The sequence below is a fragment of the Dendropsophus ebraccatus genome, chromosome 9, assembly GCF_027789765.1.
Source record: "Dendropsophus ebraccatus isolate aDenEbr1 chromosome 9, aDenEbr1.pat, whole genome shotgun sequence".
Taxonomy (NCBI): Eukaryota; Metazoa; Chordata; class Amphibia; order Anura; family Hylidae; genus Dendropsophus; species Dendropsophus ebraccatus.
Window position 1 is genome coordinate 37,287,346 of NC_091462.1, and position 17,758 is coordinate 37,305,103.

General features: G+C 42.1%; 1 protein-coding gene across 1 annotated transcript in view; it reads left to right on the top strand.

Annotated features, from left to right (window-relative positions):
* Positions 1–17,758, top strand: part of AGPS (alkylglycerone phosphate synthase) — a 160,995-nt gene that overhangs the window by 42,876 nt on the left and 100,361 nt on the right. The window contains exons 3-7 of the mRNA XM_069983004.1: positions 5,067–5,157; positions 6,131–6,251; positions 7,843–7,917; positions 15,371–15,442; positions 15,570–15,649. Coding sequence (XP_069839105.1) covers positions 5,067–5,157; positions 6,131–6,251; positions 7,843–7,917; positions 15,371–15,442; positions 15,570–15,649 — 439 coding nt within the window. The remainder of the gene's footprint in view (positions 1–5,066; positions 5,158–6,130; positions 6,252–7,842; positions 7,918–15,370; positions 15,443–15,569; positions 15,650–17,758) is intronic.

Below are 17,758 nucleotides of genomic sequence, written 5' to 3' on the forward strand. Positions count from 1 at the left end.
TCCATAGTCTTGAATGAGATATAAATAAAACTAAACGGAACAGCCATGGTTCACTCACTCGTCCTGACCCGCAGCATCAAACCCGAGTTGAACCGCATGCTCAGCTTGGAACGCACTGACATCTTGAAGGTAAGAGGTAAGAGGTGTAGCGTCATGGTGTCTTAGCAACCGGTGACGTAGGTGTAGAGTCCAGAGCGGCTTTCAGGAGCAAATAGATCACGATGTACAACTTGATTATAGACCATCACTGCTGCCGAGAGACCAACGATTATCACAGAGTTAATTCCTTACGGATGAACCAACAGTTACATTCCATAATTTGAGCTTGATGAGTTTAAAAAAAAAGATACAAATCAAGTTCAACCCCAAACCACTAATGGCCCTATTCCACGGAACGATTATCGTTCGTTTTCGGACTATATCGACAGCTACGGACGATAATCGTTCCGTGGGATAGAGTGCAACGATCAGCCGACATCGTTCATGTCGGCTGATCGTTGCAGTCGCTTGTTTTTCAACATGTTGAAAAAAAAGCGACTGATATAGCAGCGATCTGCTGCCGTCGCTCCGTTGAATAGGAGCATCGGCAGCAGACGCTGCTATATCCTATGGGCTGCCCGGACGATCAGCGATCCTCCGAGCAGCCCCCCCGCAGCTCCCCGCCGCCCCTCCCGCATTCACCCGCTCGCTGCAGCCGCGTTGAATAGCGGCGGCAGCGAGCGGCGAACGAGGAGCAAACGAGCGCTAATAGCGCTCGTTTGCTCCTCTAAAACGACCCGAGGAATAGGGCCATAAGAATGTTGGCCGGAATGCTGAGGAGCCCCCACAGAGATCCACGGTGGTCCTGAGATTGATTTAATCACTATTTTGTCAGACAACTATGTTTTATTGTATCACGTGCAATGCTACACGTCATTAATTTGCATAATCACGAGTTGTATATATATAGCACCTGTGTATGGGACGTCGAAACATCGCTGTTTGTTCACTGTGTGTTTTTGTATGGAATAAACACCATCTAAGATTTTTACATCTAAGATTTTTACACCAAGTCTGAAGTGCTGCAGTCGCTTTTTATCTATCTATCTCTATCTATCTATCTATCTATCTATCTATCTATCTATCTATCTATCTATCTATCTATCTATCTATCTATATCTATCTATCTATCATACAGGGGTTTCCATGAGTTCCATGTAATGGCAAAAGAGACAACAGGATGTGGTCAAACTAATGTTGGTTTCTGAGCCCTAGGGATGTACCTCTCTACCTGCTGGGAGCCCATAAATAACTAGAAAACACATTGCCCCCCCCCCCCCAAACACTCCTTTTTATAAGTAGACAGTCATAGGTCATTGTGCGTTTCTAACGTTTTATGAGTAGTAGAGACGTCTCTAATAAGATCTTGTAGTTTCCTTTCCAAGTTACACAAATCAGATCTGTAGAATTTACTGGCACCGATACTGAACCTAAGGAAAACAGCCGCTCACTGGTGGGGATTGTGTAGTGCCAGAACCAACAAATGCAGAGGTTCCTGAAGTTGCTGACATGGTGTTTATATCTTCAGTATTGCTTATATAGCACCAACAAAACCCACTGCTCTGTACACCTACAGCAATGTCATTTCTGGGCTGGTTTAATAGAACGTCCTGAACGGCCAGCACAGCTACACCCCACTGACACTGGGTATCTGTATCCAGCCCCAGTCTTCTTTACAAATACTGGGGGAGATTTATCAAACATGGTGTAAAGTGAAACTGGCTCAGTTGCCCCTAGCAACCAATCAGATTCCACCATTCATTTTCCAATGAGTCTGTGAGGAATGAAAGGTGGAATCTGATTGGTTGCTAGGGGCAACTGAGCCAGTTTCACTTTACACCATGCTTGATAAATCTCCACCACTGTTCGTATAAGGGGACCCCATATCAGCTTAAATGGGTTCTGAATACTATCTTAAGAGGTCACATACCAATAGTCTGTCCTTTTTATATTCCTTTATTTCTATAATGTTGATGTAAACTCATAGAAGCTTGGAATCATTTCAACTACTTGGGCATGTAGCCCGGGTCAGTGCCATATCCAGAAGTCTACTAAGGAAGGATTGCAAGGCTGCTGGAGAGGATGATGGCAGAGGAATGCTCAGTGTCCCTCCAGTGCCCTGTGTCCCTCAGTGTCCCCCTGCCATCATCCTCTCCAGCAGCCACAGCCCGCACAGCTCTGGGAGTCGGGTCGTGACATCACCATGTTATCCAGGAAGTGACATCACCATGTTATCCAGGAAGGGACATCACCATGTTATCCAGGAAGTGAAGCCTTGATGCAGTCATAAGTGCAGGGAAAAAAGTACTTTATGTGCATTTCCCGTAACAGGTGTATATTGGTGATTTGTATAACTTTTGGGGGGCAATACAATAATTTAATAAAGATTTTCGCTGGACTTCTCCCTTAAAGCGTAACTGTCATTTGCATGGAATTTTTCAGAAATCAATAAATATCAATAGTTCAAGCGATTTTAAGAAAGTCCGTAATAGGTTTTATTGAGCATAAGAGTTTCCTTCGAGGGGGAGTGAGTTAGCACAGAGAGGAGAAAAGCAGGACTGCACAAAACATCATCCTGCAATCTTCTCTCACCAAGCTCCCAGATAAGCATTGACCTTTGAATCCAGCGTTTTATCTGCCCAAAAAGTCTCCATACAGCACAGTTGCTTGTCTCCTCTTCCTGCTCCCTCATCCCCCTCAACTCCTTCCCACTCCATAGGTTATAATGGACTCAGCAAACCCGTCTTCACTTTGCTCCTCTGTGATGAAGATGGTTTTGCCTGATAATGAGTAGATAAGAATTGAAGGTGGGGGGAGGCTGTAAAACAGCTTTTTGAGTCCAGAAAGAGGCATTTTTGCCCAATAAAATCTATTAGTTTCTTAAAATTGCTAGTACTAAAAAAAAATAATTTAAATGGCAGTTCCACTTTAAGCAACAAAATACTCATCATAAGCAGAGACCAGCACTACTATTTTATACCTATGAAGGGTCAGATTATTCCACGGGGTGCTCACTCCAGCAAATTTTAGACATAAGTAATAGTCCAAAAGCCCCCCAAAAATTCAAGAGGACATTCACCGTTATATGCTTTATTGTGGTATATTCACTCTAACATCAATGCGGGGGCGCCAGTGGAGGATGAAGTGATGAGTTACAGCTGTTTCCCACAACTTGTGTGTTTTGTACACTTTTGTATACTTTAAAGGGGTACTCAAAGCCTGTTTTTTTTTTTTTTTTTTTTTTTTTTTTTTGTGTTTGGTTGGGGAGGAGGTGGATGAGGGCATGGACGTACCCTCACCTCCCCGGTTCCAGTGCCGTGTCCCGCATCGCGCTGCTCTGGTCCGCGCTGCCCAGCCGCTTCCTGGTCACTGACGCCGGCTTGAGATGTGACGTTTCAAGTCCGCTCAGCCAGTCAGTAGCAGAGGCGGGATCCCGCTGTCATTGCCCTCCTCCACCTCCTCCACGGCCATACGTAAAAAAGCCCCCCGGCCCGGAGTACCCCTTTAAGCAACAGCACATAGGCCTCCCCCTCCCCTCCCTGCCCTGCACTGTTCTCTGTACGTCAGTCAGTCAAGGCAAACAGATGTGGGGGAGAGGGAAGATTTGCATATTGCTGCTTGGCATTGCCACCTTGAAGCTTGACCATTACCTAAAACCGACAGATTTAAATGAGTTGTTCAGTCATAGCCAGGCAAGCCAGCCAATGGATTGAGTACTGTTCTGATCATTGGGATTATACTTGCCGGTTGTGTCTGCAACACGACTACCTAACATACGGTTGCATCTTTCCATACCTTTTGTTAGATCAGACAGGGGGAGTAGGTTTGGACGACCCCTTTAAATTCTGCTTATTTTTTATATTCTGGATTCTTTTGGATTACATTTGTGTAACATTTATTCAGATTAGTATGTAAGTAATAAGCTCTGATGCGCTTGGTGCTTTTCTGATGTCATCATTGCTAAAATATTACAACCAGCACCTCCACTTAAACCCCACCTAGTGCGCCCCCGTCCCTGTGCATTATATAGAAGCTGCGTAGGCTGCCCAACAGCAGAGCAATTTGTCTCATTTATTCTTAGCCGGCATCTCCTTTCTTCTCACTCCTAACCTGGTAATGAATTCTCCCGTTGCATGCTGCACCTCGGTGCGGAGCAGAGTGGCGGTTTATGTCAGTCAGCCAGTGATGCAGATGCTGTGCAGATTTGTTTGTGTAACACAAGTACTTTACTTAGGCAATGTTCATCAGGCCTCCAATGTACATCTGATACGGTTGTTCATAGAACAGAAAAATGAGCTGAAGCTGCTCCTTTTTAAGCAGGATAGTTTAAGTAAACAGCGTCTGTGGGAGAGGGTAATATAATATTTTGGCAGTGCCGTTATTTTTCTACCTCGCTTTAATAAATCTTCCAGAACGCGTCTCCTGATTTCTTCTCTGGTGCAGTGCTATGGGGGTATTCTCATGCATAATAGATATTTTGAGGGATTTGGGATAACATGTTTCTAGGAGAATGATGACTTTGGGGCTCTGAGTCCATACGTCGCTGGTGGTTTGTAATGAGCAATTGCACTTCCAGTTATCTATCTGGGTTAAATAGGGAGCAGAAAATCAACCACTGATTTTATAGATCGGGGACTGTGAGCGGAGACCACCACCAGTTCAACAATTAATTTCTAATGTAAGGGAAGAATCATTTTAACATGAATGGAAACTAACCCTGTACTAGCCAATCTTTTCTCTGGACAAAACTTCACTGTAATGGGCATACTCACCTGCCCTGATCCCCTGCCACCCAGACACCCCGTCCCCGCTGCTCTAGGCTGGTTCTGCAGGAACTGCAAGCCAAGTCAATTACTGACTGCAGCAACTAGCCAAGTGGGCCTCACAGACTCTTTGGAAAATGAAAGGTGGAATCTGATTGGTTTCTAGGGGCAACTGGGCCAGTTTCACTTAACGCCATGTTTGATAAATCTCCCCCTAAGTATTTCTGTATAAATTTAGTATGTTCCTTTGGAATTGTTTTGCAGGTATAAGCTAAGTGGTATGGTGCTGCCAGCATTGCGAGAATGGATGGAAAAGACATTTGGTGCTAGTCTGGATCACAAAACTACCTCCCGAGTAAGTTTATCCTCTAGATCAATTAAAAACATACAACAGCTTTTCTTCTCCCTTTCGATCACTCTGAAGTTGGCACATTGTATCATTGTCTGATTTATACTCTTAATTCTGCTGTACTTATACAAGAAGCACAGTAGGGTCCATTGACTATTGCAGATATGTGAGATTAGTGGCTTAGGCTAGGTTCACACTGCATTTTTGTCGTCCTTTTAACAGATCAGTTTAATGGGTGGGGGGGGGGGGGGCGGATTAAAAAACTGATGAATTTATGTGCATCAGTTTTTCCATGGAAAAAAGGATCAAAATGCATCAGTTTTTTACTGTACACAAAAATGTAGTCTACCAAGTTTTTGTGTACAATAAAAATGCATTTAGATTCATTTTTAAAAATTCTTTTTATAATGGATGTCACTGGAAAAACAGACGCACACAAATGCATCAGTTTTTTTTCTATTAAACTGGTCTGTTAAACGGACAACAAAAACGCAGTGTGAACCTAGCCCTAAAGGGGTTTTCTGGGCAGGGATGTGTTTTGTGTAAGGTGTAATTTTTTTAGGAATAATTGTTCGCCAGAAACAATAGAAGTAGCATAAGACCTCTTCAGTTTACCCTTACCACAGAGCTATACCTTCTTTTATAATATTACTAATATGATGAAAAATGGCAATCTACTAACACCTCATGTGACCCAACATATAATGGCTTGCATTACACTGAAGAGGGTATTGATATTTTAATGTGCTCTCCCTTGCAAACTTTTCATACATTCATACACCTTTACTAGACTTTGATGAGTTAGCTTTTCCTGGTGCTCTACCACTTTGAGTAATACCGGGCTGTTACAGAGTATTGATCCGTTCTTGGAAGTCTACCATACTGCTCAGATGCTCCACTCAAGTCGTCTTAAAGTCCAATTATAGGAAGCAAATTGCCTCCATCGCATGTCTTTTAATCACCAATGTTTCTTTATTAGGCGTCTTTAAATGTAAGCGATGTCCCACCAGCTATTGTGAACAAGGGATTCATCCAGGACATTAAAGCCATTGGAATTTCTTTTTCTCAAGATGCTGAAGACCGAGTTTTTCGAGCTCATGGTAAGGAACTGCTTTTGGCATCTGTTTTTGTAACTTGTACGACGATAGAGGAAAGATACATATTGTGAGATAATCTCCAAGAAATTTTTAGTTTTTTAGGTTTAGTCTTAAAAATAAATAAATAAATAAATAAAATTAGGCAGGGTCTTATTATATATATTTTTTTTCTCCGAAAAATGGGCTAGGGTTTATTCTCAGTTTTTTTTTTTCTCTCCTATGAACAATCACACATTATGCTCAATTCCTTTCTTGTACTTCAGAGTAGTAGACAGCCCGTTTAGTTGCTTTTGTGCTCCCACAATGCACTACTCTACGAACTACAGTTTTAAATAGAACATATAAATAAAACGTAAAGGGAACCAATCAGCTCCCAGCTGCACCAAATAGATTGACTACAGAGCTCCCCTACCACAACAGCGCTGTCTTCAGTGTTAGTTGTATATGTAGGAAAAACGTGTTTTGTTCCGACACACAAGGCTGGGAGAGAGGCGGAACTAGTCATCTGGGCGGAGAGGAAATATATGTCACTGCCTCCTATGCATATTAACCTGGCTACCTGCAGTGATGAGCAGCTTTTGGACATGTTACTGCGGAGCGCCAAATGAATATTCAGGAGGCACTCGGCAGGTGGATTGTTGTTGAGGGGAGGGGTTAAAAGTACCTCCCACAGGGCACCAAACACTCTAATGACCATAGTTAAAACGGCACAGCAGCCAGGCATTAGAAAAGTAAATTGTTACTCAGTGTCTTAAAGGGACATTTTTCCCCCTCTCTTGTCTCCAAATTGGGTGGGGTTTCAAACTCAGTTCCATTGAAGTGAATGGAGCTTAATTGCAAACCACACCTGACCTAGAGACAAGAGAGGGGGAAAAGTGGCCATGTTTTTGTAGCGCTGGATAACCCCTTTAAGTCAGATTTGTTTATACCAGCAGGTTAGATTATTCTAGCCTGCTGTTAGTTCTCCTTTAAAGGGGTTATCCAGCACTACAAAAACATGGCCACTTTCCCCCTACTGTTGTCTGCAGTTTGGGTGGGGTTTTGAAACTCAGTTCCATTGAAGTAAATTACAAACCACACCTGAACTGGAGACAACAGTAGGGGGAAATGTGGCTATGTTTTTGTAGCGCTGGATAACCCCTTTAATACACGATAAATAAAGCAGAATCAGAATATCCCTTCTATTTTAAAGTCCTGACATTGCAAAAAAAAAACAAAGTGAAAATTTTTCCTCTAAGGTCGCAATTACACACTTTGGACGTGTGTTTGCGTTTATAGTAGATGCACATTCCCCCTCGACTTTCTACAAACCGCAACTCAGTCTAGTGATTTATAATGCTTACAGGTCACCATATTACAGATGTGTAAATACGGCATGAGGCACATAGGATGTGCTCTGATAGTATTATAGTGCCTCGTCTGGTGCGGATCTCATTCACTGATTTGTAATTGGTGCATCATGACGCTTATTACTATGTGTGGATTTTCCTGTATCATACATGTGAATATTTTTTGAGTATCCTAACATTCTAGTACCTTACTGTAGGCTGCACTTTATGGTCTGTGTATGTTTAATAATATGTTTTTTCCATAGGTCATTGCCTCCACGAGATGTTTGCACTTAGGGAAGGAATGTTTAAAAGAATCCCAGACCTTGTCGTGTGGCCATGTAAGTGCCTTACTGTACCTTCTATTCATGTCACCAGAGACCTGAAAATTTACTACTGATGGATATTGCAGAATAGGATAAATGCATTGCTCTTATAATATAAGCCATTCACATCGGTACAGCGCAGACTAGGGGGAAATTCTAACTTCAGTTAGATGTGAAATGTGAAATTAAATACAGGTGAATACAGGTGAAGCCTGCAAGGTTTCCAAGATGGGCAAATGTATAATAACTTTCCTTCTGAAAATGAGAGATCTCCCATGCATATCAGCCATTGACTTGTCCTCTTTGGTAAAGTTTTACACATTTGGTTTAGTGAGTTTTCTTTCTAAACAAACGGCTGGAAGGCAAATTTCTGTGGACATATTGGCAGCTGTTTGGCGTCAGGATAGAAAGGATAACTCAGACTATGTATTTGCTTATTAAAAAATTTTTTTCTTCTTCTTTACTTTAAAAAAGTGACAGTAGATTGTTGTCTGAGAAACTTTTTTTTTGTTTTTTTTGTCCATCAGCTGGGGCAATACTGCACATTATTATATCTTAAAGGGTCTTTCTGTCCTTTAAGCCTCATTCTGTGGGTTCGTAGTCCGGTTTTATTCTACTCCTGATAGGTTGTTGACAGGCAGACCCATTATTTTAAGTCCCTTTTTAGTACTACGAGTAATAAAGGTTTTTAATTTTCCCATTAAGCGCTTTTTTTCTTTCAGATTAATCCAAATTAGACCTTAAAGGGGTACTATCAGCAGGTTAGACGACTATATCCTCCTATTGCATGAGGGACGCCGAGGAGGAAAGTATGTTTGTTACCTTCCTCCTCAGCGCCGTTCCTGTGCAGTGAGCAGTGCCATCTTCAGTCCGGAGCACCGTTGGAAGCTCTGACCCTCCCTATAGTACCGAGCTGGCCCGCTTAATTAATTATCATTAGAAGGAGGTGGTTGGCCCAGAGCTATGGGGCGGAGCAGTGCTCCTAATGGTGCTCCGTACCGAGGATTACACTGCTCACTGCACAGGAACGGCGCTGAGGAGGAAGGTAACAGACATACCTTCCTCCTCCCCTGTCCCGTGTGCAATAAGTTTGACAAAAAAAATAGTTCCCCTTTAAGTTTACGTATTTATTATTTTGTTTAAAAACACAAACGGCAATGCATTTTTGATGGCACATGGATTTTTTTTTTTCGTTCAGTGGCATTTATCATTAGAAATTATGTGATTTAAAGAAGAATGACTTAAATGTTACATTTAAAAGAAAAGAAAGAAATAACAGCGTGAATGAGCGTGACTGTCCTTCATGGCCCCCTGTAGGGTGTGTAACATAATGTTAGTGTAAAGTGTAGTATGCTGGTGGCACGAGGGAATGATCTCACCTGCTCCATTCGCATATTCAGAATTATAGAAACATATACAGTAGATTTCAGATTTTTAAATGTTGATCCAGTCTGATCGGCACTCGATTCAGAGGAAAATGTCCCTGTTTCGGGCAGATTGGTTTATGCGTCATTTGTTTCTTTGCTTTCTCTGCGGAGGGAAACAAAGTTGTAATGTTACCCGTACCCAGTACCCTTGCCTGAACCTGATGGACTCTTTTACATCCCTACTATATAACTATGTGCTGATGTCTAATAGCATCAAGTCGTCCACACGGAGGATTTTTCCTCTGCGAATCCACGATGAGACCCCTATACATGATAATAGTGAAATGTTCAGTAAATACCCTAAATGCATTTGAAATTATTTAAAAATCAGCACCAGAGGTCACTTACTATTCAGAAAAGTGTAGCTCTGTGCCTGCAGTGATTGGTAAAATCTTATCCATATGCCTGGTAGTGTAATAAACTCACCCATTACCCTTAGCATGAGCACATAGATTCATCACATAACCATGTGAAAATAATATTGCTATTTTTTGTGGGGTTTATGACACGCATGTTTTTTCCACACCACATGGCTGCTAGCAGTGTGGACAAGTCCTTAGATTGCTATGCATGGTAGTCTGGAAATATTTGCAACTATGATACAATAAATATATGGTACAAAATTATTATTATTTTTTTTTTTTTGCAGAAATCAGTAGTATAAACGATTTAAAGAAACTATAATAGTTTTATTAGGCAAAAAAGTCTCTATCTGTACTCAAAGCAATTTCCGAGCCTCCCCCCCCCTCACTTCTTATCTGTGCATTATCAGGCAAATCCGTCTTCAGAGAAGCCAGTGAAGACTGGTTCTGCTGTCTCCATTATATCCTATGAAGGGGGGAGGGGCCGAGGGAAATGAGTGAGCAGAAAGAGGAGACATGAAGGTCCGCTGTTTGTAGACTCCCTAGGCACCTAAAACGCTGGATTCAGAGGTCAGAAAGATCAGTGCTTATCTACAAACTTGTTGAGAGAAGATTGCAGGGTGTGGTGTTGTGCTGTGCAGGACTTCTCCGTGTTAACTCACTCCTCTCAGCCCCTCTCCTCTCCATAGAGCATAATGGACACAGAAATACTGCTTCTTCTGAAGTCAGGGGGGAGCTAGGAAAACTGCTTTTTCAGTACAGAAGGAAACTCTTTTGGTAAATAAAACCTATTACAGAGTTTCTTAAAATCGCTTGTACTATAGATATTTATTGTTTTCAGAAAAATGACCCTGAAATGACAGTTACGCTAATTAGCCATGCTGCGGGGGACATGATGGTAATGTATACTTAAGGCCCTATTATACGGAACGATTATCTGCCATTACGGCCGATAATCGTCTTGTGTAATAGAAGGCAACGATTAACTGACGTCATTCATGTCTGCTGATTGTTGCCTTCTATTACAAAAGACTATTATCTGCCGTAATCATTGCTGTCGCTTGTCTTTCAATATGTTGAAAGACAAACAACTAATATAGCAGCGATCTGCTGCCGTCGCTCCTTGGAATAGGAGGGGCGGCAGCAGACCACCGATATCTGCTATGAGTGGCCAACCCCCGCACTCACCTGCTCTCTGCCGACACGTGTAATAGCGTTGGCAGCGAATGGGGAATGAGGAGCCAACAAGCGCTGACATCGCTCGCTTGCTTCTCTGTCACCCCTGGTAAGAGGCGCTTTACCTACAGTCTATGCTGCCCAGTCATTTATTATGGGAATGGCACATAAAACACTGACAGGGGTGGCCCAGGAACCAGCAGCTGGACTAGAGTATAACAGGCAAGTATACATTACTGTTATGTTCCGGAACCACAGTCCCGGTAACAACCAATCACTGGTTGTAGCAGTGGTCTCAACTAGGAAGCACCCTGCATCTAGGAACTGCGCTTGCGGGGGGATCGTGGCAGATGAATACAGGAATACCTCTTTAAAAAAGTACTGATTTTACATTGTAAGTATGTGAGTAAACAGACCTATCCCTTATCTGCACACCAGACACTTTTCCTTCTGAAGTCCCTAGTGCTGCGGTGTGCCCCTTCTGTTATTGCTGGTAATAGAGCCCCCTAATGACCGGGGGGACCATTAACAACCTACTTAATCCTCTCCCGTAACACTGCGCTTTATACCAGGAACAAGGTGCTTCCACTGTCCGCGTGAAACGGGCCGTTAGATCCCCATGTTCCTCCAGTGATTAGACAGCGCCAATTAAACAGAATTGTGACTCTTAGTAGCAATTAACAGTGCAGTCATTCCAGAGCGCACAACAGTAATAGTTAAATATTATTAAACACGCCATTATCACTATTGCTATTTAATTGCACTAGGTTAACTTTACAAATAGCTTTAGGCCCATCCAAAATAGCCAAATTAGTCATTGTACATTAATTAAACCGAATAAAGACGGTTAAATATTAGCTGACTTAATTGTATTGCAGTTTTATGCAATTACGCTTGAAACGACTAATTCCTTAAATCCAAATGAAGTGCTTACAGGGGATGTTGTAAAGTGGGACGTGACGTACTGTAGTTGTCCACAGTTTTCCTCTGGATCAGTCTTGAGAGGCTCCAACAAAAAGACCCTAATAGGAATGAATCACTATGGGATCAGTCCTCATGCACACCACTATATGAAAGGTATAGTACTGTGCAGTACTGAAATCCTGTGTGGTACTGTAGCTCCAGATCATATGGAAATGGTGCAAATTTATATTGTGTGCGGCTATGTTCACACAATGTCGAAATGACGGCTGTCTTTTGATCATAACGACCAACAATAATGTTTATTATGATCTTTTGGTGTTAAATGTCAGCCACCCCCCCCCCCCAAAAAAAAATGGCTGTCATTTTACTTAAATAAACTTTTTACTTAATAAATCAGTCACAAAATATTGGACCAAAATATACACCAAACCCTATTAGAATAGTTGCACATATTAGACTCCTTAGTAAATGTCCCCCATAGTGTTAGAGGGTACTTTAGACTAGTGATGTCACGATACCAGAATTTTGACTTCAATACCAATACTAGATTTTTTATTTCGATACTCGATACCAATTTGATACTTAATAAAGTATGAAAAAAAGCTACAATGATAGAAATATAATGCCCCCTAGACAGCGAATATAATAACCCCACCCTCCAACTGTTTTGACGCTGTTAAGGTCTTCAGTTCTGCACTATTACGGTGACACCGGTTTATTTTTTTATTTAATTTTTTACTGCAGTTTTATTTGGTATCACGTTTGTATATATGTGACCCTTTTGATCACTTTTTAATGAATTTTTGGGGGGGATGTGAGGTGATCAAAAATCAGCAAATTGGTACTTGGTTTTTTTTAGTGATTACATTGTTTAATGTGCGAGACCAGGAATGTGATCATTTTATAGTTTGGGCAATAACACTTCAACTATCAGGCTATGCTGGGGCCGTAGTCTAGTAATATTTCAGCTATCAGGCTATGCTGGGGCCGTAGTCTAGTAATATTTCAACTATCAGGCTATGCTGGGGCTGTAGTCTAGTAATATTTCAGCTATCAGGCTATGCTGGGGCTGTAGTCTAGTAATATTTCAGCTATCAGGCTATGCTGGGGCTGTAGTCTAGTAATATTTCAACTATCAGGCTATGCTGGGGCTGTAGTCTAGTAATATTTCAGCTATCACGCTATGCTGGGGGCTGTAGTCTAGTAATATTTCAGCTATCAGGCTATGCTGTGGGCTGTAGTCTAGTAATATTTCAGCTATCAGGGTATGCTGGGGGCTGTAGTCTAGTAATATTTCAGCTATCAGGGTATGCTGGGGGCTGTAGTCTAGTAATATTTCAGCTATCCGGGTATGCTGGGGGCTGTAGTCTAGTAATATTTCAGCTATCCGGGTATGCTGGGGGCTGTAGTCTAGTAATATTTCAGCTATCAAGGTATGCTGGGGGCTGTAGTCTAGTAACATTTCAGCTATCAGGCTATGCTGGGGGTAGTGACTATATTCAGGTTGTTTTGACTTGGACTCAAAAGTGCACATATGGGAAATTAGCCAATCATTATCTGACTGCGTTTGGCCAATTAAAGCATCTTTCTATGCACCTAAATTGCATCTGATAGATTTACAGCCAGGATGTGTGCGCATGTTTAGGTGCATGTTCACACACAGTATTGCAAACTCCAGGAGGATCGCTGTGAGTGATAATCAATCCCTGTACAGTACTAAAAAAATATGTTGGTGCTATATAAAGGATATAGTGTTGTGCCACAGTCACATGGCATCATTATGGTGACAATGTGCCAACATACCCAGCAGTAAACAGAGTAAATTTCCATTAATGAGAATATTAGTACATTTATTATTTTTCTATTTAAACTTCAAGGGACTTACTTGCAATGAGAAATCTCCCTTTAAGGGAGTCAGATGAACATTGCTATTGCCTCTTTTCATTATACTGGTTATGTACATAGATCTTTCTGCACACAGGAGTTTCACCCAGCTGATATCAGGGCTGGACACGAAGTACAGTATAAGAAAGTTCTTGTCACTCGGGTCCTATAGTTCTAATAAACAACTGAAGGACCCGAGAATTCAATAGCACTAAGAGATTTCCATCATATAACGAATGATGTGTACAGTGACAGAACAGTCCTCACTGTATGACAACCCACAGCAAGACAATGACAGCTAGTCTAATAATGTGGCACCCCACAACTTGTCTATGAATTCTATGTCTCAGCCTAAGAATACATTGCACAACCTTCCCCTAACCTGGAAAAAACGCACATACAGCAACCAGGGGGTACAGACTATAACTCCCACAGCAGATAGCTGTACACACTGTAGGGAGCTGATGAAGCCTGCCAGGTCTGGACAGACAGGAAAGGGTTACTCTCCGGGCAGGTCAGTTCCTCAATGTAGCTTCTCACACCGGCTGCTGCATTCCAGGAAGGAGAAGAGGCTGAGGTGGGAGGGGGCCGGGTCAAGGAGGTGACGCCAGGGGGCAGGGGGCAGCACTCAGAGAACATGGCCGGCGCTCAGATAGCCGCCGGCCGTGTTCTCTGCGCTATACCTTATGTTAACCTGCGTTATTAGGCAGCTTAACATAAAGTATCGATACCAGGAAATCCTGGTACCGAACCGTTTTTTTGCCCAAAATATCGATAGTAGTATCGATTTTTCGGTGCATCGTGCATCCCTACTTTAGACTACACCATGAAAGGTGTCTTGTAACTGACTCTGGTAGAGGTGACCATACTAGATCTACAAACTCACGTGGAGGACCGATGAGGTTATTTTCCATATTCTCCTAAACCATAAAAGAGCACCAGCTTACAAACTCTTCTCTATCATACCCATATTGCTTAGAGCATAAAGATTGTGCTCACACACAGTGCTCGAGAAAAGTGCACTGCTTACACTGAATGGGCTGCACTGTGTTAGTGGTTAATTTACAGTACAGTAATATAGATAATATATGGGGATTGGGGTTAGGAATGATCTTCGTGTACTAGGCGCAATATGAGCTGGTGGGAGTCAAACAGTCTCCCAAGGCTCACAGCAGGGATGTAACATTACCAAAGTAACCCTGGTCTGGACAGTAACCTGCTTTTTCTCATGACCAAAGGAAGGGAGATGGGATTATGTTCAGGAGACAGCACTGTGTACATAGTTGGAACACTAGAATTGTTGCCGTAGATTACTGCAGTTCAGGTCCTATTGAATGGAAGGTGAGCTGCAGTAACCCGCATGGCTTTTAGCACCGTTCTCTGTGTATAGGGGCCGGTGCTGTGGTTTCTTAGATCCCACTGGTCAGACCCTGGTGGCCTATCCTACCTCCCATGATAAAAGTATTCAGATCTTGAGAAACATTCTTAATTCATATGGGATATTTTCTGACCACGTTGTGTTATCTTTTGTCTGACCACACATAGTCTGCTGCCATCTTTGTGGGTTTTTTCACTGCCTCCAGTTTATTTTTTCCTTTTGTAAAAGGCAGGAAATCTGATCACGTCAGAACGTTTGTTTGTTTTTTAGGCCGAGATCAGATCCGACATTTCATGTAATCTCATGTCTTCCATTAGGTTGTCACGATGATGTTGTACGAGTTGTGGATCTGGCCTGTAAACACAATGTCTGCATCTTTCCTTTTGGAGGTAAGCACGCAGATAGCTATAGCGTACCTACAGTTATATCGCTGAATCATTACAGTTCTAAAAAAACTTTATCCAGTCTCTCAGAATTTGCCTTACTTTATTATAACTTGTGTAATACATATTGCAGGTGGAACAAGCGTTTCCAATGCGTTAGAGTGTCCTAATGATGAGAAGAGAACCATTGTCTCCTTGGACACTTCACAGATGGTAAGTATAGATGAAAACTGAAAAAAAAAAAAAGAATCTGCCTCAGTGTTCTATATGTCTAATAGATTTATTGGGAAACTTCAAAAGAAGACCAGCAGATGTACATGAGGGTGTCTGGCAGAGACGTGACAGTTCAGACCCCCAACAATCTCTTTTTTTACAGTCAGGAGAAGGGCATGACTGAGCGCTTCTCTCCCCAGGTCCCTCTGATCTCTGTTTTAAGTTGGTCCACCCAGAGCAATCCTAACATCATTTTGGGCTCCTGGGCAGGGCTGTTGAGACAGCAAAGAGCCCCAACCCACCCTGTGCATCCCGCCACAACGCTGTTTATCGACTATGCTTGGGGCCTCCACCTGAGTGAGGGGGCCCATGTGTCAACATGTCATTCAGTCACTACGAGCAACTTATGTGTTCATGTGGTGATCTGTGTGAGTGTGACGATAGTCTGGCTGCAGACGGCCCTCAACAGCTGAGTAGCAGCCAGATGCAGGGCTGTCTTTCCCATTGGGCAGGGCCCCCGGGCAGCCGCCTACTTTGCCCAATGGGTAAGACTGGAGCCCACCTCTGTGTGTTCTGTATCAGCGACATTATGGTTAGAAGACTAAGCATTGTACTAGCATGTTCTCCAGATCATTGCAATCCCCATATGTAGGCTATCAAAGCCAAAAGTAATTTGGCAGCCCCTTGCCCTTTTCTTTTTCTTCTTGAATATTGCTGAACGGCATTTCTTTAATGGTGTATAATTACATGACACATACCTGGCAACGTGAAAACTGCAATGTAACAAAAGATAGACTGGATATAACACAGAGCAAGTGTAAATGATGTGATTGATGTAGTTTACCAAACTTTCCACAGTCCATGTAAAGTACAAAGAAAGCTTGTTCTTAATCCTCAGTCTGCTGCCTTAGCTCTTGCTTCACCGTCACTTGTGCCAGGTTATACTAACTTGTCCGTCTGGCATCTGTTACCATCAAAATGAATCATATTTGCCCACTTTGTAATATGATGGCCTCTACTTACCAGCTTACCATCCTTTATATCGCAAAGATCCAGCATTACAGTTTGCATTATTATCAAGACCTGTATTTATAATTCTGCAGAGATGAAATCCTTGCCGAATCAATGTCTACACAAACTGAAGTCTGGGAACTATAGTCTTCATATCCTAGACTTTACATTAATGTGATTGCATCTCTTACCTTTCCCACACCAAAGAAGCCAAATTAAAAGGGTACTTAAACGAAGAAGAAGTAGGAGAGGGCACTCGCCATAAATTGCGATCTTTTTTATATTGGTGTACGGTAAAAAACACAGGACATACTGGGCTGATGCCAGCACTAAAGTGTAATCAGGTAACAGCAGGTTTGCGCGCATTCGCGCTTCTTCAGAATTAAAGGGCTACTTCAGAGGAAAAAAATACTTTTTAAATCAGAATAGTTTTTAGATCAGATCAGAAAATTATACAGATTTTCAAATTACTTTTATTGAAAAAAACTCCAAGTCATCAATTACTTATCAGCTGTTGTATGTCCTACAGGAAGTGGTGTTTTCTTTCCAGTCTAAGGCTGGGTTCACACTGCGTTTTTGCAATCCTTTTTTTTCCCATCCGTTTTTTTTTTCAAAAAACAGATGAAAAACTGATGAAAAAAACTGATGCATTTGTGTGCATCCGTTTTTTTTACGGACACAAAAACGTAGCTGACACTATTTTTGTGTCCGTTAAAAAAACGGATCCATTTTCCCATCCGTTTTTTTTTTACAATGGAAGTCAATGGAAAAACGGATCACAACGGATGCACACAAATGCATCAGTTTTTTTCATCAGTTTTTCATCTGTTTTTTGAAAAAAAAAAACGGATGGGAAAAAAAAGGATTGCAAAAACGCAGTGTGAACCCAGCGTTCTCTGCTGCCACCTCTCCCCATGTCAGAAACTGTCCAGCATAGTAGACATTTTCCATGAAGATTTGCTACTGCTCTGGACAGCTCCTTTCATGGACAGAGGTGGCAGCAGAGAGCACTGTGTCAAGAGAATACACCACTTTCTGCAGGGCATATAGCGGCTGATAGTACTTGAAGAGTGATAAAAAAAATATTAATTTACAAAT